Raw genomic sequence first — 27,930 nt, 5'->3', positions numbered from 1 at the left:
TTTGACCATCTTTGCGATCGTAGTAGTTCTGTCTAGGTTGAGCGTAGTGAGGCTCGAGAGGGGTGAGGAAGGTGCCTTTGTTGGTGAAGACCGGGTCGGTAGGCTCTGCGGTGCCAAGATCGAGGATAGTTGTGACTTTGCTCACTACCTCCAGATGGATCTTGGTGGAGTCAACCTTGGATGTATGTTCCTGCATCGATAGTGCCTACTGGTAGACAGCTAGCACGGCTGAGCGGTCGAGGTTGCAGCACCTTGGGTTGCCAAGTTTTGGGTTGTATTGAGCGAACCGAGTGCATGGATTATTGACCTTGTCGGCGACGCGCTTCCAGTATGGCTCTGATGCTTTATTGTCTCGTTGAAGAGGTTCTAGTTTGTTCGCATCCTTGGGTTTGGGTTGGAAGTCTTCCTAGGTAAGGCTATGTTCATTCTCATACTCCATAGGCAAGATGGAGATATTGGGAGGGTCTGGGTATTTGTGGGGGATCTGCGCTGTTACGCGTGCAGGTGTGTTGGGTGATGGCCGGGAAAAGATGTGAGCTTGTTGATAGCAAAATGAGCAGCGCTTGGTTTGCTGAAGTGAATTGCTGGAGTGAGGCCTGAATTAAGATGATAAAGAGTGGAAGAAGCTGTAAGCTGCTGTGAAACTTTGACACGGGTACCTAGAGGTCAGCCGGCTTGCCGAGAAGGTGAATCGGAGGCGGTGTTGCCGCGCTACAGGGCGAATCCTTGGGGTACCTGCAGGACAACAAATATGCATCACTTGGCGCGAGTAGTCGATTGGAATTTCGGATTTTCTCGAACTCAATGTCTTAAAGCTTTGTGTCGGTGCCTGAATTATCGTCTGCACCTGCTTAGTAGCTGTAGCGCTAAGGCTCTGACATGGAAAGCACGCCCAACGCCCCTGTTTAGTCCCAGCCAAAGCAACATTCCGCGCGTTCTAAGTTCCTCAAAAACTTCCTGCGGGTCGTTAGTTCTTGCATTGCTGCATTGCGATTAGGCTTTGGCTTACGATCTTCGATTTGCTCGCTGTATCCTCTCATTCACTTTGCGCTGAGCGTTTGCTCGGCGCACGTTCGTCCTGCTGAAGATCAAAACTAGTGACTTCGTCCTGTCTACCTGCTTGGACTTCTTGTGGTAGTTTTCATCGGCGCTGTCATCGATGTTTTCGCCAGCTTCAGCTTCAGCTTCTTGTCCCGTCACCCGGGTGGTGCCTTCGATGACCTTCTTGCGGAAAACCCAGCTCTTGTAGTACGCAGCTGTGCCAAGCGCGTCGCGCGGTCCGTCCTCCAAGGTGTATTGTGCCGGTTCAGGTTTGGCTGTTGAAGGTTGCTGACCATTTGTGGTGTTGTTTTGTGGGATAGGGCTTGACGTAGGTGGTGTCGTCAAGTTCGTAGAGTACACCAGGCGAGCACCTGGGTGAAAACCGGCGTGGAATGTGCCCTGCAGTGGCGGTTGCATTTTTGGGCGCTGAGGTAATGACTTGCTTGGTGATGGTAAGGGGCCATGGGATTGTCGGATGTAATGTATAAGGTAGGTGTTGTGCTGCATATTTGGTGGCTAACCGATGGGGAATTGAGTGTGTGTGCGTAAATGGGAGTGTTACGAAGGCTGGTTTTGTGCACTACTGTTGAAGATCTTTCACGCTAGGCGCAGATGGCGATGAAAGTGTTCGAGTGAAGGATGCCTTCACTTCACCACGGCCAGGAGGAACGAGCGGTCAAGGGCGACTTTCCTTTTGAGAAAAGCTTCACATAGAATGACGAGTTCAGGTCGGACATGTAACATTGGAGTTGACTTTCCATGATGTGGTGCATACAGGTGTTCAATATCACCGCTGGTATCGCCGTTGGCATTTTGTTGTTTACATCTCGTAGCCGAAACTGGAAAGCTCGAGGAAGCAGCACTTATCACCACGACAACCTCCATCTCTCACCACATCTCTCACCACTCCGTCAACCATTGACGAGTAACACGATTTAGTAGCGAAATGGAATGCGCGAGCTGCACCCGTCGATGTTCCAGCAACGCAACCTCGCAGGCCCCGACCTTCTCCGTCTGGACATCGATGTATACCTGCAAAACGCGCAGGGCGTGCCAGGAAGCCGAACAGCAGCGCAGACTACCTTCAAAGGACGCCAACATCGAGGGCGCTGTCAACAGGCATTCAGCAGGCAGCTCTATACTCTATCCATAAGCAAGCTAATAAGCAGGCCGAAGAGTGTAACGAGCCAATCAGATAAAGCTTATCTCAATTGACGATCACGATCACGCAAGCTTAGAGAACGGCGGCGCGCTTGCACCAACGGGCGCCTGTAGCTGATGTGCGTCGACCTCAAGTGGTAGAATTCTGATCGTGACCTGCATCGACACGATTGAGGATCGGTGATTTGATCGCCGACCATACCGAGTACCAAAAAGCGCATTGCGAGGGCATAAGCACTATGGGGATGGGCTTAGAGCGGACATCGAACTTTCATTAATGTTGCTGGTTCTTGCACCGCTGCTGGTTCGCCCAACGCTTGAAGTGGTCTTTCCTCCATCCACTCGTCCAGGTCCGGGGCTTGTTCTCGCCATTGACTTCGACCGCTTCTGGCTCAGTGTGCGCACCGAAGCGCATACTGCTACTCAAATGGCACTTCGTGAAGCCGTTCTCGTTCCAGTTGGGTGCCGCCATCGACGAATACGACCACTGCAGGCAATACTTGTTGCTGTCGCACGACTTTTTACATGCCTCCCACGAGCCTTCTGCTCTTGTAGCGCGGTTGGCGTCCGACTCGCCCTCCTTTTCAAACAGAATGTTCCATCTGTTGTTCGTGGATTCAGCAGACAGATTGTCCCAGTCATGGCGAGTCTGATTGAGATCTTCAGGACCCATGAATCGGTACCACAAGTCTGCGTATCGCAACGTACTATCGATCTTGTGGTCTTCTACTCGCTCTTTCTCAAATTTATACAGGTCACTCCCAATGCCGGCGGAGATATGATGCATCATGAGAACTGGTTCGCACCAAATTCCTGGCGTGTAGGAGATGGTGGCTGGATTGAAGCCAGATACACCAGGCCAAAATCTAACCATCTCCAGACTGAGCTCGGTCTTGAGGAAGCTCTCAACCAGGTGAATCGCCGAGGGATAGTCCCGAATCTTAGGGTCCCAGTTCTTCCAGTTCTGCATCATGGTCTTCCGGTCTTCAAATAAGAGTCGCATTGTCTGGCCCGAAACGATAAAAGACGTACCACCTGCCGCAAAAGCATCGGGCACATCGGCGATGGGGGGATTGCCAAAGAAAAGTTTCAGCTTTGGGTCATATTGGCTCAGCCAGTCCAGCAGGTTCCCGCGATCTATGAACGTCTCTTCATCCGTGAAGACGTACCAGTCCCGCTTCGGTCGATATTCCCATGTGCTCTCCATTGCCCTAAGTATCTTATATTTGGCCAGCGCTCTCAAGACTTCCTGCTCTTTCTTTGGATCCTTCTCCTGCAGGTTGCTCAGCGGTATGCCCTTCCGCGCATACTCCAGCTGTCGCTTGTACCTTTTCAGCTCATCGTTCTGAGCAACGTACTTCATAGGGTACTTCGCCAGGACATCGAACACTGGAAACGGGCCGATGTCCATCATCAGGTCTCCCATCAGCAACAGCTCCTTGTGATAGGCCTTATCGAGGTACAGCAACGCTGGCGTAAGTTTCGTAAACGCATCGGTCGCGGCAGTAGTGACAGTAACGACGAGGTGGTCGACAGTAACGCGGTGTCCACCAAGAGCTGTTGTCGATTTTGGCCGTTGGCTTGGGGGCAGCTCCTCGTCGTCGTAGTACGCAGGCCAGCCCTTGATCCAGCAGAAAGCGTATACGAGCACAAGGAAGATGAGGAGGCGAGCCGCGCGCGGCATGAGGTGTTGTTTGTTGGCGAGCATTGTCGCTAGCAGTGAATGCGTCTCATCTGCTTGTAAGCAGCAAGAGAAACGAGCGTCTTGGGTCAGTTGGCTGGCTTGTTTGTGAATTGGAGCCGTTGAGAAGCTGTCAGGAGCAGTTCAGGGATGGTGCCGATGCCTCCGAGCCCCTAACCCACGACTAGACGGCATTCCTGGTGGGGCTTTGCTCGTACCCGTATTCGAACGACCGCGCGGCGGACGCACAAAGTTGAGACAAGGCATCACAGCAGCAGAGCTCTTGCGATCAACAATTCCACATGTTTCGTCTGCCCAGCCTCGTGCATCACTATCACTGGGTCGTGCCTCTTCTGCTTGGCGACGCACACTAATCGCCAGTGGGGCGAGACGATCCGGTAGCGATACCGAAGCATGCGGGCAAGGGTCCCACCATGTTCCTAACAACGGGCACGACGAGAAGACAACAAGATATTTTAAAAGGAAAGCAATGCTCCTGAATGTACAGTTTCTGTGCCTTCTGCGTAACGCTACTTTGAGACACGGTTTCAGAGCTCATCAATTGATGTGAGAACCATCACTTTTGCTTCGAGGTTTGCGTTTGCCGCAGAGAGCAACGGGAAATGTGTTTCATGTGGCGCTTGGCAGACAAACGTCGAAAAAGTGACCGGGCTAATCATCAACAGCGCCAAGAAATTGCCAAGCCCCCCCCCAACTGAAACATCGTCCACAACGCTAGCGCGTTCCTGCACACGTTCTCTTCCCGTCATCGTGCTTGTAACATCTGCTTTTTGTGTCCATCGAGTTGCAAGCGCAGTATTGATCGTTGTGTTTGTCTTGTCGTAGCGCTCTTATGAAATCAGTCTCAACTTCTACAAACTCATTACCCCCAGACCGCGCCGCTGCCGACCTATCAGCGTCCGCAAGGACATCGCTTGCAGATAAGGGATCATGCCGAACTCACGCGCGGATTTATCATCAGAAAGACAGGCTCCAAATAGGACAGAAAAAATGCAACGTTTTGCAAGAGCTCGGGACCCTCAGGACATCAATCTACAACCTCACCATGCCTAAGGAAAGTTAACTGAAATGGATGAAGAGGAGCGAGTATCATTACGGCAGGCTCCTGGACATCAGTCCTCTCAACGAGCCACGCTCGATCACAGCGAGCTTGTCTAAGACAGCCCATGGGAAATTACTTATGGAAACGAAACGACCAAGCGACAAATGGCAGTTGATGATCTTCGCAGACATGTGAAGAGGCGTGGAAATTTGGGGCATCCGTTTGAAAAGGCTGTCCTAGACGACAGAAATGTAGAGGGTAACCTCGATACTCTAGTCAAGTGGTAGTACATGACTTATCATGTGGTCGATGTCACTGAAGGTGACTGCGTTGTATTCGCGAAGTCCCTGAAAAGGACAGTGCAGTCACTCACTGTCAATGCGCCACGCGAACAACGTTCATGTGTAACTGATTCAGCATCTACCGGTCCCTCAACTGGCATTGACGCACATCAATTTGTTGAGACTATTGGAGATGACACAGCCGGTACCCACAACATCAAGTCAGTGTAGCTCAGCCCAAAAACTGATACGGCAATCGCGTCATATGGTACAACCCGTAGTGACGCGCGATTCGAAATAGATGAAGTAGAGCGATATCTGAGGTCACAGTATATGCTTCAATGCAAAAAGGAGATACTTGGAAACGGTTCTGAATTCAGAGGAATGTTTCAGCCACTAAGCTATCGATCCAAGAAACTAGGCCCTTCCCTCGCGCGGCACAAATAACGCTACGGATCCAAGAAGCTTTGCATCGGAGAACCTTGAGAAGAAATCCGCGTCTACGCTTGCTTGCAAGTCGATAGTGAACCAAACTTCATGCGTCCATGCCCTCCTGTCTTCTGCACGTACGCACCTGACATCAGTTGCATTTAAGATCATCGCTTGTTCTCTCTTAGCCTCACCCAAACTCCCCGTTGTTCTCGATCCCTGGGTCTGCTTAGGTACGACTTGCAGCTGAGACTGTTGCGCCCATTGTGCCCATTGTTTATTCTGGAACGACCCTAAGTTCGTACCACTCCACTAAAGCTGTGTCCTTCGGCATCCTACCAAACCTACAGCAACCTACACACGCTATCACAGGGTGGAGGCGACGATGGAGGAATTTGAAGCCGAAATTTTCAAACATCTATGCACATTTAAGAAGCATGCCCTGAATACACTGAATGATGTTTCGCTGCAGTGGGAGACAGTGCAAGGAGAGGAGACTCCAGTCCTCGTAATCAGTAACGATAACCACGATACAAGTCATACGGCAGCAAACGCCATACGCAAGGAAGGAATGGGTATAAAGGCTGTACATGATCGTCTTATCCAAGCGCAGAAACGTCGAGACGCATCTATCTACCAAAATGTCGAGGATGTTCCAGTTGTATAAACGATTATCTTCTGAATACAGAACCAACGAGACTGGTGGTAGGTAAATTAGGACAGCCCCAGGGGCCCATAACTCTCTGTGCATACCTAGTGTCAGAAGCGGGTCATGACTGCATTCGCTTCCATTGCAACAAGGATGCAATGAGGAAATTACGCACGTACATTTGAAGTCTGTCGTGCCAGGTTCTTTGGGTCATCACTTCGACAAGGCAAGGCCCAATCGTAACAATCTGTCGACGCTGTGCCGATACTACTTTCTTGCGGAAAAGTATCCGGGGAAAGATGGTGGTGGTCCTAATTTAGGGCAACGATTACATTCTTGCCTAAAGTACGCAACTCCCAACGGGCAGGCCAGTAATACTGTCCACGCCCCTCAGCAAACCGTCAAGGTTCCGACCGAGTTGCTAGCACTCGAAACCTCACGAGGTACCAAACGTAGTGCGGCCGATTTACGAGAAATAGGAAAAGCAAGCAGTGCATCCAAAAAAAAGCTACACGGAATTCGTAAGCATCATTCAGGCAATAGCGGAGTCGGAGGATCAACGTGGGAAGATCGTGAAGCAGTCGCTAGATTATGAGGAAGATCGAGACGCAAGAGTCGAGAAGAAGGACGACTTCAGGAAGTTGAAGGAAGACGTGCAGGTTCAGATGGAAGTCTTGCAGATTGATATGGAAGGGAGCAGGAACAGTTCGACCTCGAAATCGCAGAGCGCAATATCGCTCTCGATAAGGTGGACCAAGAACTGGCCGTATCTAAGCAACAACTGGATTTTCGGCTCAACGGGATGTGAGCCAAACACCTTTCGCGGTGCTGTATCATTCATGCGCTCGCAACTTCGCCTGGCGCAAGAGCATGCCGCAAGAGCATGCCGCAAAGGCCAACGGGCTTGCAAAGACGAATTCAGGAAGACTGAAATCCCCTGATCTGCAACACAAAGCTGATGCGAGATGGCCTTCCGTACAAACTGTCAGATTTTGCATTCTGCGACGATTAGAATGAATAGGATGAAGTACTCCATATTCATTTGACCCTATAAGATGCACAGATTATTTTACCCTCCTCATTTCTGCGCTTGTTCTATTGGTCGAGCTGTCCTCTCGGTACCACGCACTACATACCCAAAGCAGGGTTCAACAGCGAAATCACTTTTGCGCATAAGGGAATGTCGACTCGACCAAAGTACCAAACGATGTTTCAATCCTGAGCCTGGCTTGTACCCGCACTCTTCCGGCAACCGTCCATGAAAGTACTTAAGCAACATACACATCGAGTTCACAATACATCCAAATCATCAAGGAAGCAGGTACAGCTGCCTCCGAACCACCGCCTATTGCCATCTTCGAAATATTCCACAGCCTAACATCGCACAACCAAAATTCCGCAATAACCGCCAACATGGCCCTCACCACCACCGACGAGATCTGTATCCTCTTCATCATCCTCTCTATTTTCGGCATCACACACTGGCTCTGGTGGGCTGGGCTTTTCGCACGCATCGCGGAACGTCGCAACGCCACAGATGAAGAAGATCGCGAATGGGCTGGGGCTAAGCTGATTAGTATCGGGTTTACAGTCTTGTATGCTTCGGTTATATCGGCGTGTATTGTCGGTACCATTTGGGGATTGGGAATTACGAAGAACATGAGTAGCAATGGTGTGCAGCAGAGGTGACGGAAGGGGGAGGGCGCGATCTACTACGTGAGAGGCAAGCGAAGCCTGGAGGTAGTCATGGTCATGAAGGAGAAGTCAGCAGTGAATCAAATGTGAAGCGATATCAACAATTGAAGTCACGGCTGTGAGGCAAGTGAACTCCGCCTCGAGATAGTCACGGTCACCAACAAGAAGTTGTCAGAAAAATCAATTCGCTGCAATATTGAAAGCCTTATCTAACCACACGAATCCAGACCCTGAAAAGCGAAACTCTGAAGGGAAAAAATATCCCGGGAGAAAGAAAACCGAATCCATCATATTCTCGCACAACGCAACAAACCATGATCACAAATAAAATAACATAAAAAGAAAATGCCAAATCCGAATAGTGTTGTATTGTCGATGTGTGTTGGCTTTGATGCCGGTCGTGCGTGGTGAGGAGGTCGTCAGCGTGGTGAGGGAGCTGCTCGACACTGTAATGAAGAGGTCCACTTAGTGGAAAATGCATCCTATACAAGCGACCACTATTGCCTTGAAGAGGATGACAGCATGGTGCCTGTTGCGCTTGGGGGGCCCACGGCTGCGGCGAGGCATCTTGATGATGTTGTGATGTGTTCTGGAGTGTGACGTGGGAGGTGCTTTAAGGCAGGAAGTGGTTTGGTATGTAGATGGGTTTGGATTAAGAGATGGGTGTGATGAGGATGAGAAGAGAAAGCCGGGAGATCTTTTAAATGGACTTTGTAAAATTATATTGGTATCGAGTTCTTGTAACCATGGATAAAAGCTCTGCGAACCGGACTTGGATGCTCAGAAATAGCCAGTCGGAGATGCATATTCGAGGGCACACCTTTAAACTACGGTTCATATTACCACCGAGTGTGAAATTCAATCAGAGGTCACGTACACGAGTCCCATTATTGAATAGCGAATAGTCCCGAGATCTGTGTTCTCTTCCTGGCAGTCTAGGGTCCGACATACTATCTATGGAGACTGACCTTTGGCTCTGTCCACCTCGCTACCAGATCGTCATTTAAACCCAGGTCCCTCAGCTATTACATCTCAGAGCTGCTATCCGCACTCACATAGACTACTTCGATTTGATCAACTTGAAGACAGTACTGAAGACCCCCTGAGTCCGTTATTCCCATCTCCTCATCACACCGATCCGTGACGCTCAACGCTCGCACAAGTACGAGTCTCATCCTCCTTACATTACACCTACTAACATAATCATAATTCTCGAAATCTGTGCTTCAAACACAGCCGCATTCACACCAATGACAAGCCCAACCGCTTCCGGCGCCCTTGAAAACCATCTCCCCTTCGACACTCGCCTGGACAGCCTACATAGATGCCACCATCGGCGTATTCGCCGGTCTCTTCATCCTCGATATACTATCGCTCGGCTACAAGTGCTGCATCAGCGACGAACCAGTTTCGTGCTGTCCATGCTGCAAGAGCACCGGTTGTGGCAGTGTGCTTGTGTCTGGGCTCTGGTAAGTATTACTGCTGAAGTGTTTCTATGAGAGATTCACCATGAGTTGCACGTTTTGGCGCTGTGACTGAGGAAGGTATCGGGAAGAGAATGATTAAAGAATATGAATATATCAGTACTGTGTACAAGAACTAGTATGCCGTCTTCCCTCTAAGCCCTTTCTGTGTGTGCCCATCTTGATTTATGGTTTCTTTAAATTTCTTTGAATCTATTATACCACCCGACCGAACTCAATCTTTTAGAGCATACGTGCAAGATGAGTCAAATCGTGTTGGTTGAAATGGTGGTGTTATGATACGCAGATATTCGCTCTTAGATCTGGATCGACTGCTCTCCGGAAAGGGACGGCAATCTCGGAGGTGGGTGAAAATGGGCGGTGACGATGCTGGACGGACTCGGTCCGAAAGGAGCTTAGCTCTAGCAATTATCGAAACAAATAGGGAAGCCGGAGGGATGTGAACTTGAGACTGAATGTAGGGTAGACGGATGGTAGCTGAAGGAAGACTCAATGGACTTGTGAGTCCTTATCCGTGTGGAAACGCCATGATTATGCTATCGATGTCGAAGTGGGTATAGAACGCTTCTGATGCTGACAGAGGGGTATAGGGCGTCGGACATGTGTGTGGAAGTCGCTATGATATCGTAAAATGTCGTTGCTTCAAAGAAACGAGAGCGCCGTAGCTTCTAGCACCGAGCCACAAACGTAGTTACGTCGACTAGGGCGCCTGCAGCAGCGACAGCAATGCGGGCCCACGGTACAGACGAGAGAGTGAACCAGCCTGCGGCGACTGTGTTCCAAACTAGTGAAGTATTCGTAGGGTTGCGAATGTACTTGAGGTCTGGTGACGAGCCGTTGGGTGCGACCAGCGTAGTCTTGATGAGAGGTATGGAGTCTCCAGGCGCAGACATACAGTTATCGTTGTGTGTCTGAGGCTCATTGTAGTCGGCAACTTCGTCGTCGATCAGATATTTTTCGCCGGGTACGGTGGTGTGAGTGGCTCCAGTAGAGAGGTCGCGTACTTTTTCATCAACGTTGCCGTGAGAAGGTGAGCCAGGTGGTGCATATGACTCAAGAGCGTCTGAGGTCAAGTCAGATTTTGGTTTGCAAGCCGCATCTTGTGTCTGCTACTAGCCTGGTCATGATGAATATCTTTAGTAACATCATCACCCTTGTCTAAAATAGCGACTGGGAAGCAGCCCGGCGTCAGGCTCGTCAGATGAGGACAAGTGAGTATGCCAGCAGGGCTCGTTGATGCTGCTGTGCAACATGTTGCGCGCGGCATCACCAAGGATATCTTCAATATCGAGGTCATCTGAGATGTGGCTGGAGTTGACAAACTCGCACGACAGAGCGATTTTCATGGCCTCCACGCCGTGGACGGGTAGATCAATCGCACCGGTGACTGGATCGTACTTCTCGCTGTCAGTAGATGACCAATAACACATCTCGATGGTGTCACTTACTTCTTCAACCTCATCCTTACAGTCAGCGACGATGATTGTAGGTCGGGAGCCAGGCGGAGTGCACGCCTCATCCTGCTCCTCTTCCGAGTGGCTATCGTACGATAGCGTTGGTGACTGGATTGAGGGGAACAAGAACCCGCCTTCCTTGATATACTCGCCCTCGCCATCTTCGTCCCAGGTCATTGACAGATTAAGGGGGGATGGATTCATCATCGGAAAGTCCATATTAATCCTCATTCGAAGTTTAGTTGCGAGCCAATTCCTGCAATAGTTGGTGCGCTGATGAGGATAGGCGTAGCCGTTCCCATGGCTTAACTCGACGTAGGCCGGGCGGCGGTGGTCGTCGAGTAACCAGAACTCAGCTATTTTCCCCGCATAAGTTGGCAAACAATCGGGATCGACGTCGTAGTCAACATCGAACTTGCCTGAGGCTGGCGCAGTGAACTGCTTGACCTCGGACTCGTCCTCAACGGCGGGCTTTCGCTGCAGCGGACCGAGGTTGCCGATGGTGGGCGCTGATGCTGAGAACTCGGTAGCGGTCTTGTAGACGTCGGAGCTGAAGTCGTCGTCATCGTCATCCCAATTGCTGCCGGTAGGGGAGGTGTACATGTAGGTAGCCATCTTGGGAGTTGAGAACGTAGTGATTGGGAAGTGTGGAAAGTGTATGTGCGTGGCCACGGTTGAGTGATATCTGAAAGTGAGTGGATTTCTGAAGCTGTCAATAGTTTTGTGGAAGGAGGGGCGAGCGCGCAGAAGTTTTGTAGGGCAGTGGCTGTGGTCGAGGTGTAGGTCGGCTTGGCGGTCCGCGCAAGCCTATAACCATGGGCAACGGCTGGGTAAAGTGGGTCTTGCGGCTGGATAAACATTTGATAGAGCGCAGAAAATGTTGCAAAATCTTTCACTGTAGGACTGTTGGAGTTTGGAGAGATAAAGTGAAAGTAGCAGCACGTTTGCTAGCTGTAGCGCGAACCAAACTTTTGCGTGCAGCAGAACCACAGTTCAACGTGTTCACCGCACAATGTCTACCAAACATGCATGAGCAAAAATTCATGCTAGTAACGGTTTTGCATACTGGAGTCACTGGGATGTATGAGATGCAGTGTGACCACGGACGGTCTTGACATGGTTGAGGCATATATGTACACAATCGCTGGTTCACCTCTGGGCCTAGAAAGATCGATACTCGAACAACTTGTGAACATCGAAATCACCCGTAAAATGACATCAAGAACAATTTTGGTAACAAGCGAAAGGTGGCAAAGACAAGATGATTGAGATCGAAAGCTACTATCATGAACAGCTATCGAACAACGCTGAGACAAAAGAACTTTGTGGGTCGAGCACGGGTGCCTCGTGGCGCATACCGAAAAGAAGCAGGGTATCTAAACAAAGAAAATCATGTATCAGAGAATGGCACCCGCTTTCTATAGACTCGAGATACTCTCAAGCGAGTGCAATAGTCTCGTAAGGGTTGCGCGTAGCAGTAGCTACCGGAATGAGGTATCGAACGGTTGCGCCTAGCTTCTTCGTGGAGCGCACAATCCGACGCGTACCTTGCTTGGCAGCACCAGACACAGATTGAACTCGGTTCTTCACAGAGGCCTTGATCTTGCTGCTCCAGCGCCGAGGTGTAGCGGTAGGGTGTGACTCGTTGATCACTGGCGAGATGTGCGGTTGCATGGGCGTTGCCGGCTTCTGTTCTTGTGACTGGCACACAGCTTCAGGCCAGGTGCCGATGTCTGGTCGTTGCTCTTCTGTGGCCGCTGGAAGTGTGCCGGTCTGATCGGCAATAGGATTGCTGGCATACATCTCTGCTGGCTGGTTTAAAGAAGATTTAAGTTGAGTCTGAACTCCAATGATCGGGGTCAAGCAACATTTAATAGGTTCGGCTGTGCGAACAGGTGTGCTAGGGACAGCATTTGTGTGTTCTTCAGGAGCGATCTGGTTCAAGGCTGAGACGCCTGCCGCCATGTCGCACATGTCTGATTCTAGGGAAGTCAAGACGGGCAGGCTTGCCATACGCCTGTCGTTAGAGACAGGCGCGCAGGCCGTTCGAACGTCGACTTCAAGATCGAGCGTTTCGACAAGGCGCAGGTAGTCAGACCCGAAGCTCTCGTTGGATGGCTTTGTTGTCACAGAAGCACGCGTTGAAAACACCGAAGTGCGTGTGGACAGGTCGTCACAAGATGAGTGAGAAGTTAGGGCGCTTGCTGGACGGATGGAAATCCCAATAGGCACTGCTTCATGTTTGATGAAGACAGGAGGGACCATACGGGCGCTTTCCACGAGAAGAGTGGTTGTCGATTCTGGAGGAGGGACTGCAACATGTGATAGCGATACGACCTCCTCCGGAAAGACGTTGATGGCCACCCTAGGGGCTTCGGTAGCTGAACGAGCGGCAATAGGGGAACAGTCTGCACCATCGCGAGGCCGCTTCTCACGTGCTGCCTGCTCCCTCTTCGCCTGCTTTCGCTGTACGTAGTGCTCAATGAAAGCTTCGTGCGGGGTGTTTAGTATCTGCATGTGATTAGCATCAGTCGCGGTAATGAAATAGGGATGGCTTACCTTCTGCAGCGTCTCTTCGGACATCACAGGCGCGGTGCGGCTTTGCGACATCGCAGGCGCAGGATTATCATCGTCACTGAGACTAGCAACTCCAACGAACAAAGTACTCGGCTCGGAGACAGCATCTTCGTGCTCATCCACAGACAGTTGACTTGAAAATCTTGGGTCGTCCTCGGGGTTCTGGTCGAGGAACTTGTTAATCTTAAAGTTGCACTCTTCGGAGCACTTCACCTCTGATCGTGCCGGGCTGTTGCTCGACTGACCCTGCAAAGTCAAAGGCCCGTACTTCGCATCGATCTGACGTATCAGTTGCTCTGTAGGATTGTCAAGCTCTTGTTCAGCATCATCCTCCACGACAAGTTCGGTGCGCAGTAAAGACTGTCCATGTACCATAACCTCGCCATGATCCCACTTCAAGATGCGCCAATTTTGGTAGTGAGCCACGCTGTCACCACCATTGTGCGCTGTGACAAAGCACTGCTGTAGGTCTAGCTCGGCGTCAACTGCATTGTGGGCATGAGAGTCGGTCTTGTGGCGGCCATGGCATTCGGGGTGGCCCGCGAAGTGTGGATTGCGGCAGCACTTCGATGCTCCGTAGTCAACAACCTCAACAAAGCTACCGTCCGCTTCCTCTTCCTCATTGGCTTCTGTGATCGTGTCAAGGGTTGTGGTGTACGGCGGTGGAAGATATTCTTCGAGGTCATCGCTGCCTTCAGAGTCGGAGTCAAGTTCCTGGTCGACATGAGGGAAGCCTTCCTCGTTCGCGCTCGCCATCATGCGTGCGAAAGACGTGGTACCCCGGCTTCGAGGGTGCCGGCGCGTAACATTCTGCACGTTGTAGGTAGCCGAAACGGACGATTCCGATGGCTTGATGATGTTCTTATCCTCCGCAACATTTCGAATCCTGTATATACCATCGAGAGTTGCCGCGTTTGTTGGAAAGCACAGTGCCTCTTGTTCTTCATCTTGATCCTCGTCAAGCTGAAGAACATAAACGAACTTTGTGCCGGTAGGCTTTGTGATCTCGTTTGTTTCTTTGTTCCGCGCCGCACACTGCGTGAGGAGGTAATGCTGGATATCGCGCTTTGCTGCACGGCTCAGCTTGAACAGTGCATGCCCATTGCCTTGCCAGTGGACAGACACATTTGGGGTAGCAGAAGATATTGGGGAAGGCCGGGGCAGCCTTGACCGTGCGAAGGAATATTGTTTGTCTTGACACAAAAACGTCCGTTCGGAAGACGGTGGCGACAATGTAGTTGACTTCTTTAGCAATGGTGCGACGGATTTCGCGTGCTGGAGGACCTCGCTATCTGGCGGAGGCTGCGCAATCTGGAATCGGGTAGGAGCTGGTATGGATGAGCGAGGAGATGCTGACAAACGCGCCATACTGGGAGTGTTGCAAGTTCGAGGATGGTATATAAGAACCTGTCAGTGTGAGCATATCGTGTAATTCCTCGGCGCAAGTGCGTACTGAAAGGCCTTGAAGGAGCGGGAATACTGTAGAAAATCCGGCTGGCCTGAGCTAGAAGCTGTGAAAAGATGTAGAAAGCGGGAATATGGTAGTGAGCAGATGCAGCTTGCCGTGAGCCGGAGTGGTACAAATTGCTGATGCGCACGCGTGCATGCAGGTGTATTTGCAAACGACCACTCGAGACTTTTGTCGGACGGTAAGCAGCACCTCAAGTTTGTTTACTGTTTACACTCGCTCGCTGCCGCTTCGAAGGGTCGCAAACGCCGCGGGTATGTTTGCCACCGGCGGTCATATGCCCGGAATTCACCCGGGTGAATGTTCTGGTGTTTGCCATAGCAACGGCGGCGGTGACGAGTGAAATATTGAAACTCATCACTGATCGATATGTGCCTCAATCTTCTTTATATGTGACGCTAGTGTTTGTTCTGTGGGGGTGACGCGGCCATCATAGCATCTGTCAGTGAGCACTGGCGCAGCAGGCACACCCTTAATGCTGACTCCTGATATGCAGCTTCGTCGAAGAAGGTATCCTGCCTATTTTGCTGCTGTCAACTTCCATATGGGAGGCCTTCTAGTATGCATTAGCAGAGATCCCCAACAAGTACCAGCCAGCGGTGAAGTGAGTTCTCCGTAAGCGTACCTGCGCCTCAGTAGCCACCCTCATAGTCGATGCTGTTCAAACCTGTGTCGACCCTCCTCAAGGATTCAACAGCTTTTTGTCTCCTGAGATCATCAATAAGTAACCTCTAGCTGGCATTAGCAGCATCTCTCGATGCAATAAGACAAGCTATGTGAACAGAAAAGGTGGGCCATAGAAGCGACTATGCAGACTCTTGAAGGGCGGCAAAGACACACATTTCAAAATCAGGTATTGCGCGAGAGGACAGGATGTCGTGCGGAGAATCTTTGTCTACGATTCCCGCAAGAAGCCGTCCGATCCTGGTCGATATGCACAACTCGCTGACAGTGCATCTATAGTGTCGACTTCCTATGCATAACCGTCGCCGCAGCCTATAACATGTTAATATCTCCCTCATCCGTACAACGACGACCATGAACCGACTCACCTGATGGTTCGGGAAAACCAGCGTATCAGCCAGCACAACATTCTCCCTCCTCCCCGCCGCAAAAACCACCACCTCCGCAATATCATCTCCCGTCAACGGTTCGACGCCCTCATAAACCTTCTTCGCCTTCTCCCTATCGCCGCCAAACCTGACGACACTAAACTCCGTCTCGACCTGCCCGGGGTCAATCTCAATAACCCTGACCCTCGACGCAACAAGCTCCTTGCGCAGTGCGTCGGTGAAGCTCCGCACGGCCGCCTTGGTCGCGCAGTAGATGGAGCCCCCCGGGTACGGCTCGCGGCCCGCGATGGACCCGATGTTTATAATGTCACCTCGGCCACCGTCAGGGCGGGCGAGGAAGATGGGGAGGATGGTTTGGGTCATGGCGATTAGGCCGGTGACGTTAGTTTGGAACATGATGTTGATGTCTGCTTGGGCGATTGAGGGGGCTTTGTCGACGCCTTTGACGAGGCCGCTGTACACCATCAGCTTCCATGTCTCTTTGACTTGGGACTTTGGGGGATAGCCTTGGGAATAAGAATCGAACAGGGAATTGGGAAGCATACGCGTTATTAACCAAAACATCCACCTCCCTAAACTCCTCGGGCAAACTTCCCACAAACTTCCCGATCTCCTCGACATTGCTAACATCAAGCTTGACAACGTGTACTTTGACGCCCTTTGCGAACCCTTCAATCTCGCTCTTGACTTCCTTCAGCGCATCTTCGCGACGAGCTGTAAGGATAAGCTTCAGATCATCGGGCTGCGTGCGCGCAAACTCTAGCGCGGTACTCTTTCCGATTCCGGAGCTGGCGCCGGTGACGAGTATGGTTTTGCCTGCGAGGCGTTTGGCTTGGGAGGAGCTCATTCTCTCAAAGGCCTTGGAAGGATTGAGATTGGAAACTACAATGGGCGACGGGAACTGGGTGCGGGGCTTAAGGGCAGCTCTTGTACAGCGGGATAGGGTAAGGGTGTTGCGGATAAGGTTTCCTGCGCCGAGAGAAATCATGTAAGGTACCAGATGTCAAGACGAAGCAATTGGGTGCTTATGAAGCGTTCTTGGGGCGATAGGCGGAGCTGCGGGTAGCCATGGTATGTAGTCGGACTATGTTACTCCGTAGGCTAGTGGGAGCTTTGACGGCGGGGCCTTGGAGTTCGGAGCACGAATTCTGTGGAGGGGCTATCGTCATTACGGAAAGTGCAGCGATATCGCAAATGTTGAAGCCAAAAACGTAAGATGATATTGAGTACAGAAGTCAACTGCAGTGTCACGTTACACAAGTCTTTAGAGGTTTGATCATTACTGTCATTTCATTCAATGCCGCTGCAGTGGCTAGTCATTCCTCATATCGTAGGGTATCTCAGCATCAACCTTATCACAGGCACGATGCATTTACGCCTTGCCCTTGCGCTCGAGCTCAGCCTGCTCCTCTTCCCTCAGCTGCTGGTCGAGCTTAGCGCCAGCGCTGGGCTCGTTGCCGTGGAGCTTTGCGGGCAGGGTAGCGTCGACTTTGCGCAGACGGTCCTCCTCGTTCAGCTTATCGTCGTCTTCCTTCTCGCGCTTCGACTCGCGCTCGAGCTTGTTGGCGATGGATCGCTCATCCTCTGTGGTGTTGTTAGTATGTTGAGGTTTGACGCGATCAGGTGAGAGGCATTGAGGAGTTGAATGGATGTCGACAATGCTGACGAGGGCATGATGGGGGAAGCTTACTGGAATCCTGAGCCTTGTGAGAGTTCTCCTTGCCCTCGTGGAAGCGGTTCTCCTTCTTTGCCTCCTCAATCTCGGAGGCTTTGTAGTTGCGCTGGTCACCGGCCTCGTAGACCTGGGAGTTACCGACGTTGGAGGTCCCAGACATTATGTGTGTTGAGGTTTTTTTCTGGGGGGGGGGGGGGGGGGGGTGTTGAGGTGGATTGGGTGTAATTGAGGTGATTGAAGTGGTAGATGAGTGAATATAGTGATGCTTCGTCCTGTGCAAACCCTTTATAAAGGTCGTGTGCGACACCTGACAACGATGACGTATTCACCTATGATCTCATGGTGGGGAAAATGCACGACCAATTTTCGAGCATCGAAACAGAAAGACGATGCGGGACGATGATGCACAGCTGCGGGACGAAGTGGGCTGGAATGCGTTCCTGGCCGATCTTTGCTGCCATAAGTCACGATCTTTCGATACAAGCTGACATCGCTCATTAGCGGTGATTTACACAACCTCCTAAATCTTTGAGCTCCACCATGAGCTATTCTGAGTATCTCAAGCTTTTTACATCATTTGCTGACACACGCGACTACGCGAAACTGCGCTTGGTCAACCACCTGTCCACCAGCGCCAACGCCTCTTTCGGCTTGTCAAACGGCACCAAATGTCCCGCTCCATTAACAGTACTGAGCGCAAAGGTCGTTTCTCTACCACTAGAAGTCACGACTTTGACTTCCTTGAACCATCCAACCTCCTGCTTCCCGTCCTTCCACGTCTGCTTGCTCTGCGCAACGAACGCCGGCTGACCCTTCCAGGGCATAGAATTGGCCCACTGCAGATTACCTGCTGTATTGCACGCAAGATCCAAATTACCTTGGTAGAACAGCACATCAATGCCGTTCTCCAACAGGTACAGAACCTGCGGCTGTGTGCTAATACCCAGGTCGTTCGTTAGCGAGAATGCAGTTTCGATTTCTTCGGAGTAGACACTGTAATTGCCGACTGCTTTGGGCACATGCAGAGCTTTGTATACCCAGGGCAGATTGAGATACTCCCCGATCCGTGGGATCTCGGAGTAGCAGAAGTCATCTCCTGTCTCGCAAGGATGCGTGATGTCGAAGCGGTTACGGCCTCCTGCGCCGGACTCGCCGTCGTAGTGCACGATTACGCCGTTCCAGCATACTTCCTTGCCGGCAAGACAGATTGCGGGGTCTGGGTGGTTGTAGCAGACACGTGCTAGCTCTAGGCAGCGAGGGAGGTGGGTTGCTATGATGTCGCAGCGTGTTTGGTTGAAGACGGGGGACTCGACGCCAGGGTTTGTCGTGCAGAGCGTTTCCCAGTAGCCGAAGGCTGTGTCGAGAGGGCTGACAAAGGCGTTACCGACGAAGATTGACCGTAGGTTTACCTGAGGCCGCTTTGGGTAGAGTAGGTTCTGAGAGACTATTTGTGCGCCCAAAGTAGGGACGTAGTGGCCCTGCCACACATCAACCTGGAGGTATTCAAAGCATTTAGAAGACTTACACCATAGCTTTCTCCCGTGATGTGGAACTCCTTCCCCTTCAACTTCGGAAACACATCGCTCGTAAACAGCTGCAGGAAGTGATGCATATCCTCAGCAGCAGTGAAGCTCGTTCCAGGAAGCGGTACACCCTCATCGACATAGCTGAAGCCAACACCCGCCGGCTGGTCAACATAGATGGTATTCGCATTCTTGCTCCACCCATACTCATTGTGAACAGTCCCGTTCCCATAATCATTGATCAGACAAGGTCCATTCTCTTGAAGCATGCCAATCATGCCCGATCCACCAGGTCCGCCCGTCAGCCATAGCAGCAACGGGTCTTCGGACGGCTTGTCCTGCGATTCGAAGTACCAGAAAAAGATGTGCTTGGAGCCAACATCTAGCCAGCCCGTGTACTGCTTCGAGCGGGCATCACAGAGAGTGTCGTTCTGTTGCTGTTTGATGCGGATGGAATGATGCTCTGAGAACTGGCTTTGGAAAGTTTGGAAGCCTTCGACTTCTGGGGTGTCCTGAAAGGGTACCTGGGAGAGCTCGGCGGTGGCAGCTCCGGCCGCAAGCAACAAGGGAAGAAGTCTCATCTGAATATATTCGATGAGAGTGCCAATTAGCCTTGAGTACCTTCAGGCTAAGAGTGGCTTTATATGTGATGAATGATGCCTGAAGTCGCGACGTCAAGTGCTGACATCTAGGGACCTGCATAACAACGCGAGCTCGGCTAGACCTGCCTGCCTTGCGGTGCTACCTTCCACTTCGCGACCTCGATCTACCTCACACGCGCCATACACCGACTGCAGCCCCATTGCGCGACACGAACGCGTCATTGGACACAACACCACTTTTTGGACAATCACAGACACTCACAACCCCGCAATCCACCTCGAACCTCTCGCTGCACTTCACTGCGACTGCTGCAGCTCCACCACACTCCATCACGATGCCCTACAACAACACCCCGATCGCGCCCTCGAAAGAAGTTACAGGCCATGTCTCCCTCCCACGTATTTCCCCCCAGCCCTCCTCCCCCATCTTCGCGCTCCCTCTAACCCACCTAGTCGCACGCGTCCAAAAAATAATCAATGCCGACCCTGAGCGCCTCACCGTGACCAAAAATGCCTCCTTCGCCATCGCCCTCGCCACGGAAATGATGATCCAGCACCTCGCTGTCACAACCCACAACGTCGTCAAAGCAGAGCGCAAGCCGCGCCGCAACATCCAGTATCGCGACGTCTCGGGCGCGGTGAGCAAGACGGATAATCTGGAGTTCCTGGTTGATGTTGTGCCTAAGACGACGCAGTACGGTGTGTACAGGAGGAGGAAGGCGGCGGAGGAAGAGGTGGCGGCGAGGGAGCGGGCTCAGGAGGGCGAGGAGGTGGATGTCAAAGGGAAAGGGAAGGCGGTCGAGGAGACGAGGAAGGTGGAGAGTGGGAATGGTATGACGCAGACGACGCTGCCTGGTATACCCATTGAGTCGGGGGCGGCACAGTCGTTGCTGGCTAGAGCTGGGGAAGGGACAACAACGACAACGACGATGACGGCGACAGCTTCGACACTGCAGAACGGCACACAGCTCGATCCGCTGGCGAGGAAAGAGCTCGTGCCGCCCGTGCTGAAAACGGAGGCTATGGATGTTGATGGTGGGGCTGGCGAGGAAAGACCCGCGGATAGCGAGGGCGAGGAGGATCCAGCGGCTATGCAGATCGAGATGGAGATGCGCGGGCCCCTGCGTCAGAACGGAGAGGAAAAAGGGCAGGAGACTGTGAGTGCGGCGCCAACTGCAAGGGTGAGTTCGGGAGGGTTTACAGCGATTAACGGCCGGTGAGAAACCGGATGGGACTGCCGTGTACGGATAAGGAGTTGGTTGACGATCGGGGAAACATTGCATACGGATAGGCGTTCGGGACGTTCAATATGGCAGGGCAATATAAATGCCTCTGGTGGGAGGATCATAGTAGTCGCAAAGATAGGCGGACAATCCAAGAAACTCGAATCCAAGAGACTCGAATCTAAGAAACTCGAACAGTTGGGATCTCAAGTATTTGAGCAGCATCGCTCACTACCTACTCCCCGGCCTCCCCCGATCCTCCAACTCCTCCCCACCATGCTCATCTATAACGAAAGCCTCCTGTTCCGCGCTCTGCCCGGGCGTTCGAATCACCACCGGGCTATTCAATCTTACCGCTCCACCCCGTCTACCCATGCCTATCACTCCCAGCCCCTTCTGCCAGACGCCATCGACCGCCACAGCGACTCTGCTGATCACACGGTACAGACCCTCCATGCGATCATCTTCACCGATACCCGCACCATGGCCCCCATGTCCTGCGGCTTCGACTTTGAACTGATATTTGAGGCAGTCCTTAGCGGTGACGAGGCCGGTGAGGCGGCCGCGGTATTCGATGAGAATAGCTCGCGGGCCCATTTTCTTGAACAACTCCATAACCGTCTCGAGAGGGAGGCGCGGATGGACGGTCAACGGCGTTGGGTCGACGAACTTGCTAAGATCGACCTTGTCATTTTCAGCGGGGTTAGATGATGTATGAAAAGAGACTTTGCTCGAGCCGGTAGCAGACTGGTCTTTGCACGCGCGATCGAGCGCATAGCGCAACTCGGTGCGTCCGATGTAGCCTAGCAGAATTTTGGACGAGACGTCTTCGACGATCGGGTACCCCTGGTACGCGTTCTCGTTCATGATGCTTTCAACCTGGCGGAACGACATGCCATTCGCCGGCAGACAGGCGATCGCGCTGGACATGACAGCCGACACCGGGACGCCGAAGGTGTGCTCTTCCTTGTTGTCGAGGAACGGGTAGCCGTTGAGATAAATCATCCGGTCTGCAATCCCGCCGTGTCCGAAACGTTCGGATACGGCTTTGGTGACGCCGACGACGATCATGGTTGGGAGGATGTAGGTTAAAGCGCCCGTGATTTCGAACATGATCACCACCACGCTGACCGTGATGTGCATGATCCCACTCAGCGCCGCGGCAGCGCCGAGGAACGCGTATGTGCCCGGCGTGATGCAGGGCTGGTCGGGCAGGCAGGCGGAGAAGAATGTCGATGTGGGAAAGGACTCGTGGAGGGCCTCGACAAGGATGCCGATCATGCGGCCGAACGCTGCGCCGATGGCCATGCTGGGGACGAAGATGCCCGCAGGCACTTTGCAGCCGAAGGAGATGATTACGAGGAGGGTGCGGAGCGTGAAGGCGAGGAAGAGGGAAGCGATCATGTGCCAACGTTGGTCGCGGCTGGGATCGTTAGCATTCTTTCGATTGGGGGAGGGGGTGGGGGAGGGGAGGGGGGATCAGTAAAGGGGAAACGTACTCGCACAACCTATCATACCCTTTCCCACCCTCGCACTCCTGAAACAAAATCTCCATGCTCTCCGTCATATCAATCCTCAAGAACATATTCGGGTAGCAAATCACCGCCGTCACGACAGCCAAAACCACGGCTTCGGTGATTGGGTACGCGGACAGGTACTTCTTGCGGAAGACTTGCATCTTCAGGTTCCATTTTATGACGAAGGCGCCGTAGAGACCGCCAAAGGCGCCGATGAGGAGGTAGAACACGATCTCGAAGAAGTGCCAGGACCGGTCGTACTTCACTTGGAACATGACGAGTTGGCCGGTGCGGAAGGGGTTCATTGCCTGGACGGCCAGATTAGCGTAGCTCTTGGAAGATCGACTCGGAGATCCGGGGGGAGGGGGAGGGGGCATATGAATGTGAGACGTACAGCCAGCACAGCGGTGGCCACCAGCGCGCAAAAGTAACTTCTCCACATTGTCTTGAGCGGGAAATGATTGCACATCTCCTCGAGACTGAACAGCACGCCGCCAATAGGACTCCCAAACGCGACCCCTACACCCGCAGCGGCGCTTGCACTCAGAATCTCCCTCGTCTTCGCAGCGTTCCGTCGGTACTTGTCGAAGAAGCGACTAATCACGTTCCCCGTGCAGACCGCATAGTGCACACTCGGGCCCTCCTTGCCAACACTGAGCCCGCTCGCAATCGCCAGCGGCAACCCAATGCTCTTTATGAATAACGTTGTGGCGCCGAGGAAGCCCTTCATCACAAACCCCGCAATAATGCACTTCATTTCACTAATCCCACTCCCCGCCGCATACGGCGCGAAACTCTTGACCAACCTGGCAGCCGTGAGCGCAAAAAGCGCCGCAAAGAGCATGTACAAGACATAATTCACCGGCCACACGCCGCTCCAGCGCTTCCACTCCACACACCCGCCTTCCGCGCCCCAGCAGCAGAAACTCTCGTTGAGATAAAACGCTGTGGTGCAGTGCCCGAGCTTGATGTCCGACAGCCACTCTGTGACGATGTTCAGGAACGCAGCGTTCAGCCCGATCGCGGCCCCGACGAGCGTGACGACTATCCACGCCTGCCCCGCATCATACGCCTCCGCAATCTTGCGCCGCCACTTTCCTCTCCCCCGGCCTAGAAACACTCTGCCAGTGTAGGTTGAGGGTTGCGAGAGACGCGCTTTCCGGCGGGCTTTGCGGCGCAGCGACTCGCGGGCGGCGTCTTGCACCCAGTCTATTGTCGTGAAGTCTTCATAGCGCTTGATTTCGGCGATCTCGCTGGCGATTGCTGCGTCGGCTTGTACGGCCGAGGCGGCTTCCGGGTCGTCGTAGTCGTGGCCTTGGACGGATTGGGAGGTGTTGCGCCGGCGGAGGGAGGGTGCGAAGGAGGCGGTTCGGGGTTGGTGGGGGCGGGATGGTCGCGAGCGCGAACGCGAGGCTGAAGGGCGATTCATCGCATGTTTGTGAGCGGGGGTGGTGTCTTTGGGAGATGCGAGAGTGTGGCTTATCGAAGAGGTGACGTTTGATGTTGGGTGGCTATGCAGGGGAGCTATGGCTGTCTTTGGAGTTGCGGAGAGAGGCGGAGGTCCGATGGTCGAGCGAGGTGGAAGTCCGTGCGTTGACATGTGCTTGAGCAATTGATTGATTGATTGATTGATTGAATGGTTGAATGGGTGAATGGTTGAATGGTTGATTGATTGATTGGTTTAACGTCCTATGTGAGTCTGTGCTTGAGCAATCGTGGAGCGAAAGACAAACACAAAGTGTGGAAATTGAGTCAAAGTCTCGCTGTCAAAGTCTCGCTGTCAAAGTCTCGCTGTCAAAGTCTCGCTGTCAAAGTCTCGCTGTCAAAGTCTCCCTGTCAAAGTCTCCCTGTCAAAGTCTCCCTGTCAAGGTCTGTGACGGCCATCTCGCGGGGAAATCAGTCTAGACTCTACTTTTGTGTTGTGTGTCTGGCCACTGTTGCAAGACTGTTGGCTCGCGCAGGTTCGACCAAAGAGGAGCAGCATCAAACTGCTCATAAATGGCAGATTGGATCAAAGAGGAGCAGCATCAAACTGCTCAAAAATGCGCCACATCGCGACGCAATGCTCGCTCCATCATTCTGAAAGTTGGCGAGGTCACTCGTAGAGCGCTAAGAAATGCTTCCCGCAGGCCAGTAACATACCCATTGCCACGATCCATTCCGCACACGCTGCAGTGGCACGTCCGTAGCTTTGACAGCACTTCGGGAGGGGAAGCGCAGCTCTATTGGTTTCTCGTCTATCGCCTTCTGCATGCAGGGTATCATCAAGTCTCTGTCATCTATTCGTGTACTTTTCCGTGCCCAGAACTCCTTAGCTTAGCCTAGCTGTACCGCATATATCGCGCCTTCTCCAGTAGTGAGCCAACATCTACTCCATCTCGATGGTGCCTGGGGGTTTGCTGGTGACTGAGAAATCGGTTAGCGAGTGACTCTTGAGCTTTGAGGAAAGGTACACTTACTGTCGTAAACAACACGGCATACACCATTAACCTCGTTCACAATGCGCCTCGACACGCGCTTCAAAAACTCGCCATCGAACGGATACCAATCTGCGGTCATGAAATCCGACGTCTCCACCGCCCTCAGCGCAATAACCTGATCGTGCACCCTCTTGTCACCCATAACACCAACCGCCTTCACCGGCAGGAGCGCCGCAAATGCTTGACTGATATTCCTATACAGCCCCGCCTTCTTGATTTCCTCGATGAAGATAAAATCCGCCTCGCGCGCAATACGGACCTGCTCAGGCGTAACCTCGCCCAGAATGCGGATAGCGATTCCCGGGCCGGGGAACGGGTGGCGCCAGACCAGCTCCTCGTTGATGCCGAGCTCGACACCCAGAGCGCGGACTTCGTCTTTGAAGAGCTCGCGCAGCGGCTCGATGAGCTTGAGATTCATGTTTGCTGGGAGGCCGCCGACGTTGTGGTGGGTCTTGATGGTCTGCGAGGGGCCCTTGAAGGAGAGCGACTCGATGACGTCCGGGTACAGGGTGCCTTGGAGGAGCCATTCGATTTCGCCGGCGTTGGGGGTGTTGTGGGCTGCTTCGGCGATTTCCTTGGCCTTTTGCTGGAAGATCTCGATGAAGGTGTTGCCGATGACTTTGCGCTTTTGCTCCGGGTTGTCGGTGATGCCCTTGAGGCGGCCGAGGAAGAGGTCGGAGGCGTCGACAACCGTCAGGTTGATGCCCAGGCCCTTGTCGAGCGTCTCCTTGACTTGCTTGGCCTCGTTGAGACGGAGCACGCCGTTGTCGACCATGACGGCGTGGAAGCGGTCGCCGATGGCTTCCTTCATCAGCTTGGCTGCGACAGTGGAGTCGACACCACCGCTGACCGCACCGATGACCTGGCCCTTCTCTCCAACAAGCTTCCTGATGCGCGCAATTTCCTGGTCGACGAACTTGCCCATGGTCCAGTCGGTCCTTGACTGGCAGATGTCGACGGCGAAGTTCCTGAGGAGAACCTTGCCCTGTGGTGTGTGGGTGACCTCTGGGTGGAACTGAATGCCGTACATCTTCTTGGAGCTGTGCGCAATGCCGGCGTAGGGCGAGTTGCTGGTCGTCGCAACTGTGACAAAGTCCTCGGGCATGTGACTCAGCTTGTCGCCGTGGCTCATCCAGACCTCAATGTCGTTCTCGAGGCCCTTGAACAGCTCGTCGACGTGGCCGCCGTGCTGCTCGAGCTTCAGGTATGCGTGGCCGTACTCCCTCTTCTCGCCGGCCGCCACACCTGCGTTCTTTCCAAAGTGCCAGGCCATCTCCTGCAGTCCGTAGCAGATTCCGAGAATGGGCACGCCGAGGTCGAAAACGGCGTGGTCGACGTGCGGTGCGCCGTCCTCGTAGACCGAGTATGGGCCACCGGAGAGGATGATGCCCTTGGGTGTGAAGTCGAGGTCGGCCAGCTTGGTGGTGCAGGGCAGCATCTCCGAGTAGACATTGAACTCGCGCAGGCGTCGAGTGATCAGGTGGGTGTACTGGGACCCAAAGTCGAGCACCAGGATGGTGTCGAAGGTCTTGTGCGGGGGAATGGGGTCTTTGGCGTCGGTCGTCATGTTGGCTGAGGAATTGAAGTGTGAAAGGAAAGGAAAGAAAAGGAAAGAAAAGGGAATGTCAAGAGAAAAGAGAGTCGTAGAAGCGGGGAAAGAGCGCGATGGTGCAAAGGGCTCGTGGGCCCCGCTGACTCTAGTGTAAAATTTCTTATCGATTGCGTTCACGCGTGCGGGATGCCGACGCGCAAGAATTAGCAGCACATTCATAAAATTACAACACCACATACACACAATGGCCAAGCGGAAGCAGGATCCAGAGGAGCTGCCCGATGCGCCAGAGAGCAGGGGCAAGGGCAAGAAGAACGATGACGAGTCCGACAGCGACGAGGTTTGGCGCATCTCTATCCCGCGCACATGCGACCCAGCTCATGCGTGTCTAGGACATGGACATGGTTAACGTCGACTTTGAGGTATAGGCCAGCTTCTTTAGCTACTGTTCTGCTGTTTGGATAGACTAACGCTTTTGGTAGTGGTTCGATCCCAATCCGGCTGTTGACTTCCACGGCCTGAAGACGCTGCTGCGTCAGTTGCTTGACGTGGATAACCAGCTGTTTGACATCAGTGAACTCGCCGACCTGATCCTGTCGCAGCCGCTGCTGGGCAGCACGGTGAAGGTCGACGGCAGCGAGACAGATCCGTATGCGTTCTTGACCGTGCTGAATCTGGAGACACACAAGGTACTGCTAATGCACTATATATATGTATATACGTTGTGTCGGGGAACTCACTTGTTATGTAGGACAAGAAAGTAATCCGCGACCTGCACGCCTACCTCAGCAAGAAGGCGCCCTCGCTGCTCCCCGCCGCACCCGCACAGATCGGCCTGATCCTCACCGAGCGCTTCATCAACATGCCCCACGAGATCGTGCCGCCCATGTACACCATGCTGATGGAGGAGATCCAATGGGCCGTCGAAGAGAAGGAGCCCTATGCATTCACACACTACCTCGTGCTCTCGAAAGCATACTCGGAGGTAGCCTCGAACCTGCCGGCGGTAGGCCAGCCGCCCAGCAAGAAAAAGAAGGCGGGCAAGGCCGAGGAGGAGACGTTCTACTTCCATCCTGAGGACGAGGTGCTGCACCAGCACGCTACTGGCCACACGACTTTTGACTATGATACCCCGGTGGACGAGGGCGCGAGTGACAGCAAGAGAGCGTTCCAGGAGATGGGTGTCAGGCCGCAGGGGCATCTGACGCTGATCGAGGCGGGCAGGTTTGCGGGCGCGGTGGATGCCGTCAAGTCATTCCTGAACGAGCAGTAGTCATGAATCCGAACAAACAAAGACGCATT

General features: G+C 53.0%; 12 protein-coding genes across 12 annotated transcripts; 3 read left to right on the top strand and 9 right to left on the bottom strand.

Moving 5' to 3' along the window:
• Positions 1-905: 905 nt before the first annotated feature.
• On the bottom strand, positions 906-1,770 carry BU25DRAFT_469591 (uncharacterized protein; the record flags this gene model as incomplete). The annotated part of the gene is made up of 2 exons (XM_033710765.1): positions 1,010-1,770; positions 906-957 (listed from the first exon to the last, which is right to left on the bottom strand). Exons 1-2 carry the CDS (start codon positions 1,546-1,548, stop codon positions 906-908), a joined length of 591 nt encoding a protein of 196 aa, XP_033561346.1. The 5' UTR covers positions 1,549-1,770.
• A 706-nt stretch (positions 1,771-2,476) lies between these two features.
• BU25DRAFT_342179 (glycosyltransferase family 31 protein) lies at positions 2,477-3,886 on the bottom strand (the record flags this gene model as incomplete). Its single annotated transcript, XM_033702896.1, has 1 exon — positions 2,477-3,886. One exon carries the CDS (start codon positions 3,884-3,886, stop codon positions 2,477-2,479), a length of 1,410 nt encoding a protein of 469 aa, XP_033561345.1.
• A 2,411-nt stretch (positions 3,887-6,297) lies between these two features.
• BU25DRAFT_469590 (uncharacterized protein) lies at positions 6,298-7,246 on the top strand (the record flags this gene model as incomplete). Its single annotated transcript, XM_033710764.1, has 3 exons — positions 6,298-6,361; positions 6,506-6,748; positions 6,849-7,246. 3 exons carry the CDS (start codon positions 6,298-6,300, stop codon positions 7,244-7,246), a joined length of 705 nt encoding a protein of 234 aa, XP_033561344.1.
• Positions 7,247-10,152: 2,906 nt separating this feature from the next.
• BU25DRAFT_458952 (uncharacterized protein) lies at positions 10,153-11,553 on the bottom strand (the record flags this gene model as incomplete). The annotated part of the gene is made up of 3 exons (XM_033710247.1): positions 10,153-10,547; positions 10,656-10,881; positions 10,933-11,553. 3 exons carry the CDS (start codon positions 11,551-11,553, stop codon positions 10,153-10,155), a joined length of 1,242 nt encoding a protein of 413 aa, XP_033561343.1.
• Positions 11,554-12,291: 738 nt separating this feature from the next.
• BU25DRAFT_69966 (uncharacterized protein) lies at positions 12,292-14,990 on the bottom strand. The gene is made up of 3 exons (XM_033712023.1): positions 14,969-14,990; positions 13,498-14,922; positions 12,292-13,449 (listed from the first exon to the last, which is right to left on the bottom strand). Exons 2-3 carry the CDS (start codon positions 14,881-14,883, stop codon positions 12,376-12,378), a joined length of 2,460 nt encoding a protein of 819 aa, XP_033561342.1. The 5' UTR covers positions 14,884-14,922; positions 14,969-14,990; the 3' UTR covers positions 12,292-12,375.
• Positions 14,991-15,940: 950 nt separating this feature from the next.
• Positions 15,941-16,903, bottom strand: BU25DRAFT_431735 (NADP-dependent l-serine/l-allo-threonine dehydrogenase-like protein ydfg; the record flags this gene model as incomplete). The annotated part of the gene is made up of 3 exons (XM_033708672.1): positions 15,941-15,979; positions 16,036-16,510; positions 16,602-16,903. 3 exons carry the CDS (start codon positions 16,901-16,903, stop codon positions 15,941-15,943), a joined length of 816 nt encoding a protein of 271 aa, XP_033561341.1.
• A 487-nt stretch (positions 16,904-17,390) lies between these two features.
• On the bottom strand, positions 17,391-17,912 carry BU25DRAFT_411222 (uncharacterized protein). Its single transcript, XM_033706501.1, has 2 exons — positions 17,747-17,912; positions 17,391-17,640 (listed from the first exon to the last, which is right to left on the bottom strand). Exons 1-2 carry the CDS (start codon positions 17,889-17,891, stop codon positions 17,429-17,431), a joined length of 357 nt encoding a protein of 118 aa, XP_033561340.1. The 5' UTR covers positions 17,892-17,912; the 3' UTR covers positions 17,391-17,428.
• Positions 17,913-18,273: 361 nt separating this feature from the next.
• BU25DRAFT_393823 (alpha/beta-hydrolase) lies at positions 18,274-19,905 on the bottom strand. Its single transcript, XM_033704715.1, has 2 exons — positions 19,257-19,905; positions 18,274-19,209 (listed from the first exon to the last, which is right to left on the bottom strand). The coding sequence occupies exons 1-2, from the start codon at positions 19,833-19,835 to the stop codon at positions 18,325-18,327; spliced, it is 1,464 nt and encodes a 487-aa protein (XP_033561339.1). The 5' UTR covers positions 19,836-19,905; the 3' UTR covers positions 18,274-18,324.
• Positions 19,906-20,040: 135 nt separating this feature from the next.
• Positions 20,041-21,272, top strand: BU25DRAFT_393821 (uncharacterized protein). Its single transcript, XM_033704714.1, has 2 exons — positions 20,041-20,255; positions 20,310-21,272. The coding sequence occupies exons 1-2, from the start codon at positions 20,192-20,194 to the stop codon at positions 21,074-21,076; spliced, it is 831 nt and encodes a 276-aa protein (XP_033561338.1). The 5' UTR covers positions 20,041-20,191; the 3' UTR covers positions 21,077-21,272.
• Positions 21,273-21,274: 2 nt separating this feature from the next.
• Positions 21,275-24,122, bottom strand: BU25DRAFT_393818 (uncharacterized protein). Its single transcript, XM_033704713.1, has 3 exons — positions 22,991-24,122; positions 22,579-22,904; positions 21,275-22,502 (listed from the first exon to the last, which is right to left on the bottom strand). Exons 1-3 carry the CDS (start codon positions 24,023-24,025, stop codon positions 21,311-21,313), a joined length of 2,553 nt encoding a protein of 850 aa, XP_033561337.1. The 5' UTR covers positions 24,026-24,122; the 3' UTR covers positions 21,275-21,310.
• A 713-nt stretch (positions 24,123-24,835) lies between these two features.
• BU25DRAFT_368870 (GMP synthase) lies at positions 24,836-26,720 on the bottom strand. Its single transcript, XM_033703907.1, has 2 exons — positions 25,056-26,720; positions 24,836-25,002 (listed from the first exon to the last, which is right to left on the bottom strand). Exons 1-2 carry the CDS (start codon positions 26,641-26,643, stop codon positions 24,965-24,967), a joined length of 1,626 nt encoding a protein of 541 aa, XP_033561336.1. The 5' UTR covers positions 26,644-26,720; the 3' UTR covers positions 24,836-24,964.
• Positions 26,721-26,862: 142 nt separating this feature from the next.
• Positions 26,863-27,926, top strand: BU25DRAFT_491633 (uncharacterized protein). The gene is made up of 4 exons (XM_033711581.1): positions 26,863-26,968; positions 27,021-27,050; positions 27,111-27,317; positions 27,380-27,926. Exons 1-4 carry the CDS (start codon positions 26,873-26,875, stop codon positions 27,899-27,901), a joined length of 855 nt encoding a protein of 284 aa, XP_033561335.1. The 5' UTR covers positions 26,863-26,872; the 3' UTR covers positions 27,902-27,926.
• Positions 27,927-27,930: the final 4 nt, after the last annotated feature.

Source organism: Macroventuria anomochaeta, assembly GCF_010093625.1.
Source record: "Macroventuria anomochaeta strain CBS 525.71 unplaced genomic scaffold BU25scaffold_18, whole genome shotgun sequence".
In the NCBI taxonomy this organism is placed as follows: domain Eukaryota; kingdom Fungi; phylum Ascomycota; class Dothideomycetes; order Pleosporales; family Didymellaceae; genus Macroventuria; species Macroventuria anomochaeta.
Note: the sequence above shows the minus strand (reverse complement) of the source record. Positions and strands in the feature narration are given on the sequence as shown.

Bases quoted from the DNA above. Each gene is read 5' to 3' on its own strand.
- BU25DRAFT_69966 (XM_033712023.1), bottom strand. From the start codon at position 14,883: ATGGCGCGTTTGTCAGCATCTCCTCGCTCATCCATACCAGCTCCTACC. The intron at 13,450-13,497 runs GTAAGCCATCCC...AATCACATGCAG, and splicing joins CCGAAGAGACGCTGCAGAAG to ATACTAAACACCCCGCACGA.
- BU25DRAFT_411222 (XM_033706501.1), bottom strand. From the start codon at position 17,891: ATGTCTGGGACCTCCAACGTCGGTAACTCCCAGGTCTACGAGGCCGGT. The intron at 17,641-17,746 runs GTAAGCTTCCCC...ACAACACCACAG, and splicing joins TCACAAGGCTCAGGATTCCA to AGGATGAGCGATCCATCGCC.
- BU25DRAFT_393823 (XM_033704715.1), bottom strand. From the start codon at position 19,835: ATGAGACTTCTTCCCTTGTTGCTTGCGGCCGGAGCTGCCACCGCCGAG. The intron at 19,210-19,256 runs GTAAGTCTTCTA...GATGTGTGGCAG, and splicing joins TCACGGGAGAAAGCTATGGT to GGCCACTACGTCCCTACTTT.
- BU25DRAFT_393821 (XM_033704714.1), top strand. From the start codon at position 20,192: ATGCCCTACAACAACACCCCGATCGCGCCCTCGAAAGAAGTTACAGGC. The intron at 20,256-20,309 runs GTATTTCCCCCC...TAACCCACCTAG, and splicing joins AGGCCATGTCTCCCTCCCAC to TCGCACGCGTCCAAAAAATA.
- BU25DRAFT_393818 (XM_033704713.1), bottom strand. From the start codon at position 24,025: ATGAATCGCCCTTCAGCCTCGCGTTCGCGCTCGCGACCATCCCGCCCC. The intron at 22,905-22,990 runs GTACGTCTCACA...CTGGCCGTCCAG, and splicing joins TGGCCACCGCTGTGCTGGCT to GCAATGAACCCCTTCCGCAC. The intron at 22,503-22,578 runs GTACGTTTCCCC...TAACGATCCCAG, and splicing joins GGGTATGATAGGTTGTGCGA to CCGCGACCAACGTTGGCACA.
- BU25DRAFT_368870 (XM_033703907.1), bottom strand. From the start codon at position 26,643: ATGACGACCGACGCCAAAGACCCCATTCCCCCGCACAAGACCTTCGAC. The intron at 25,003-25,055 runs GTAAGTGTACCT...CCGATTTCTCAG, and splicing joins ATGCCGTGTTGTTTACGACA to TCACCAGCAAACCCCCAGGC.
- BU25DRAFT_491633 (XM_033711581.1), top strand. From the start codon at position 26,873: ATGGCCAAGCGGAAGCAGGATCCAGAGGAGCTGCCCGATGCGCCAGAG. The intron at 26,969-27,020 runs GTTTGGCGCATC...ATGCGTGTCTAG, and splicing joins ACGAGTCCGACAGCGACGAG to GACATGGACATGGTTAACGT. The intron at 27,051-27,110 runs GTATAGGCCAGC...CGCTTTTGGTAG, and splicing joins TGGTTAACGTCGACTTTGAG to TGGTTCGATCCCAATCCGGC.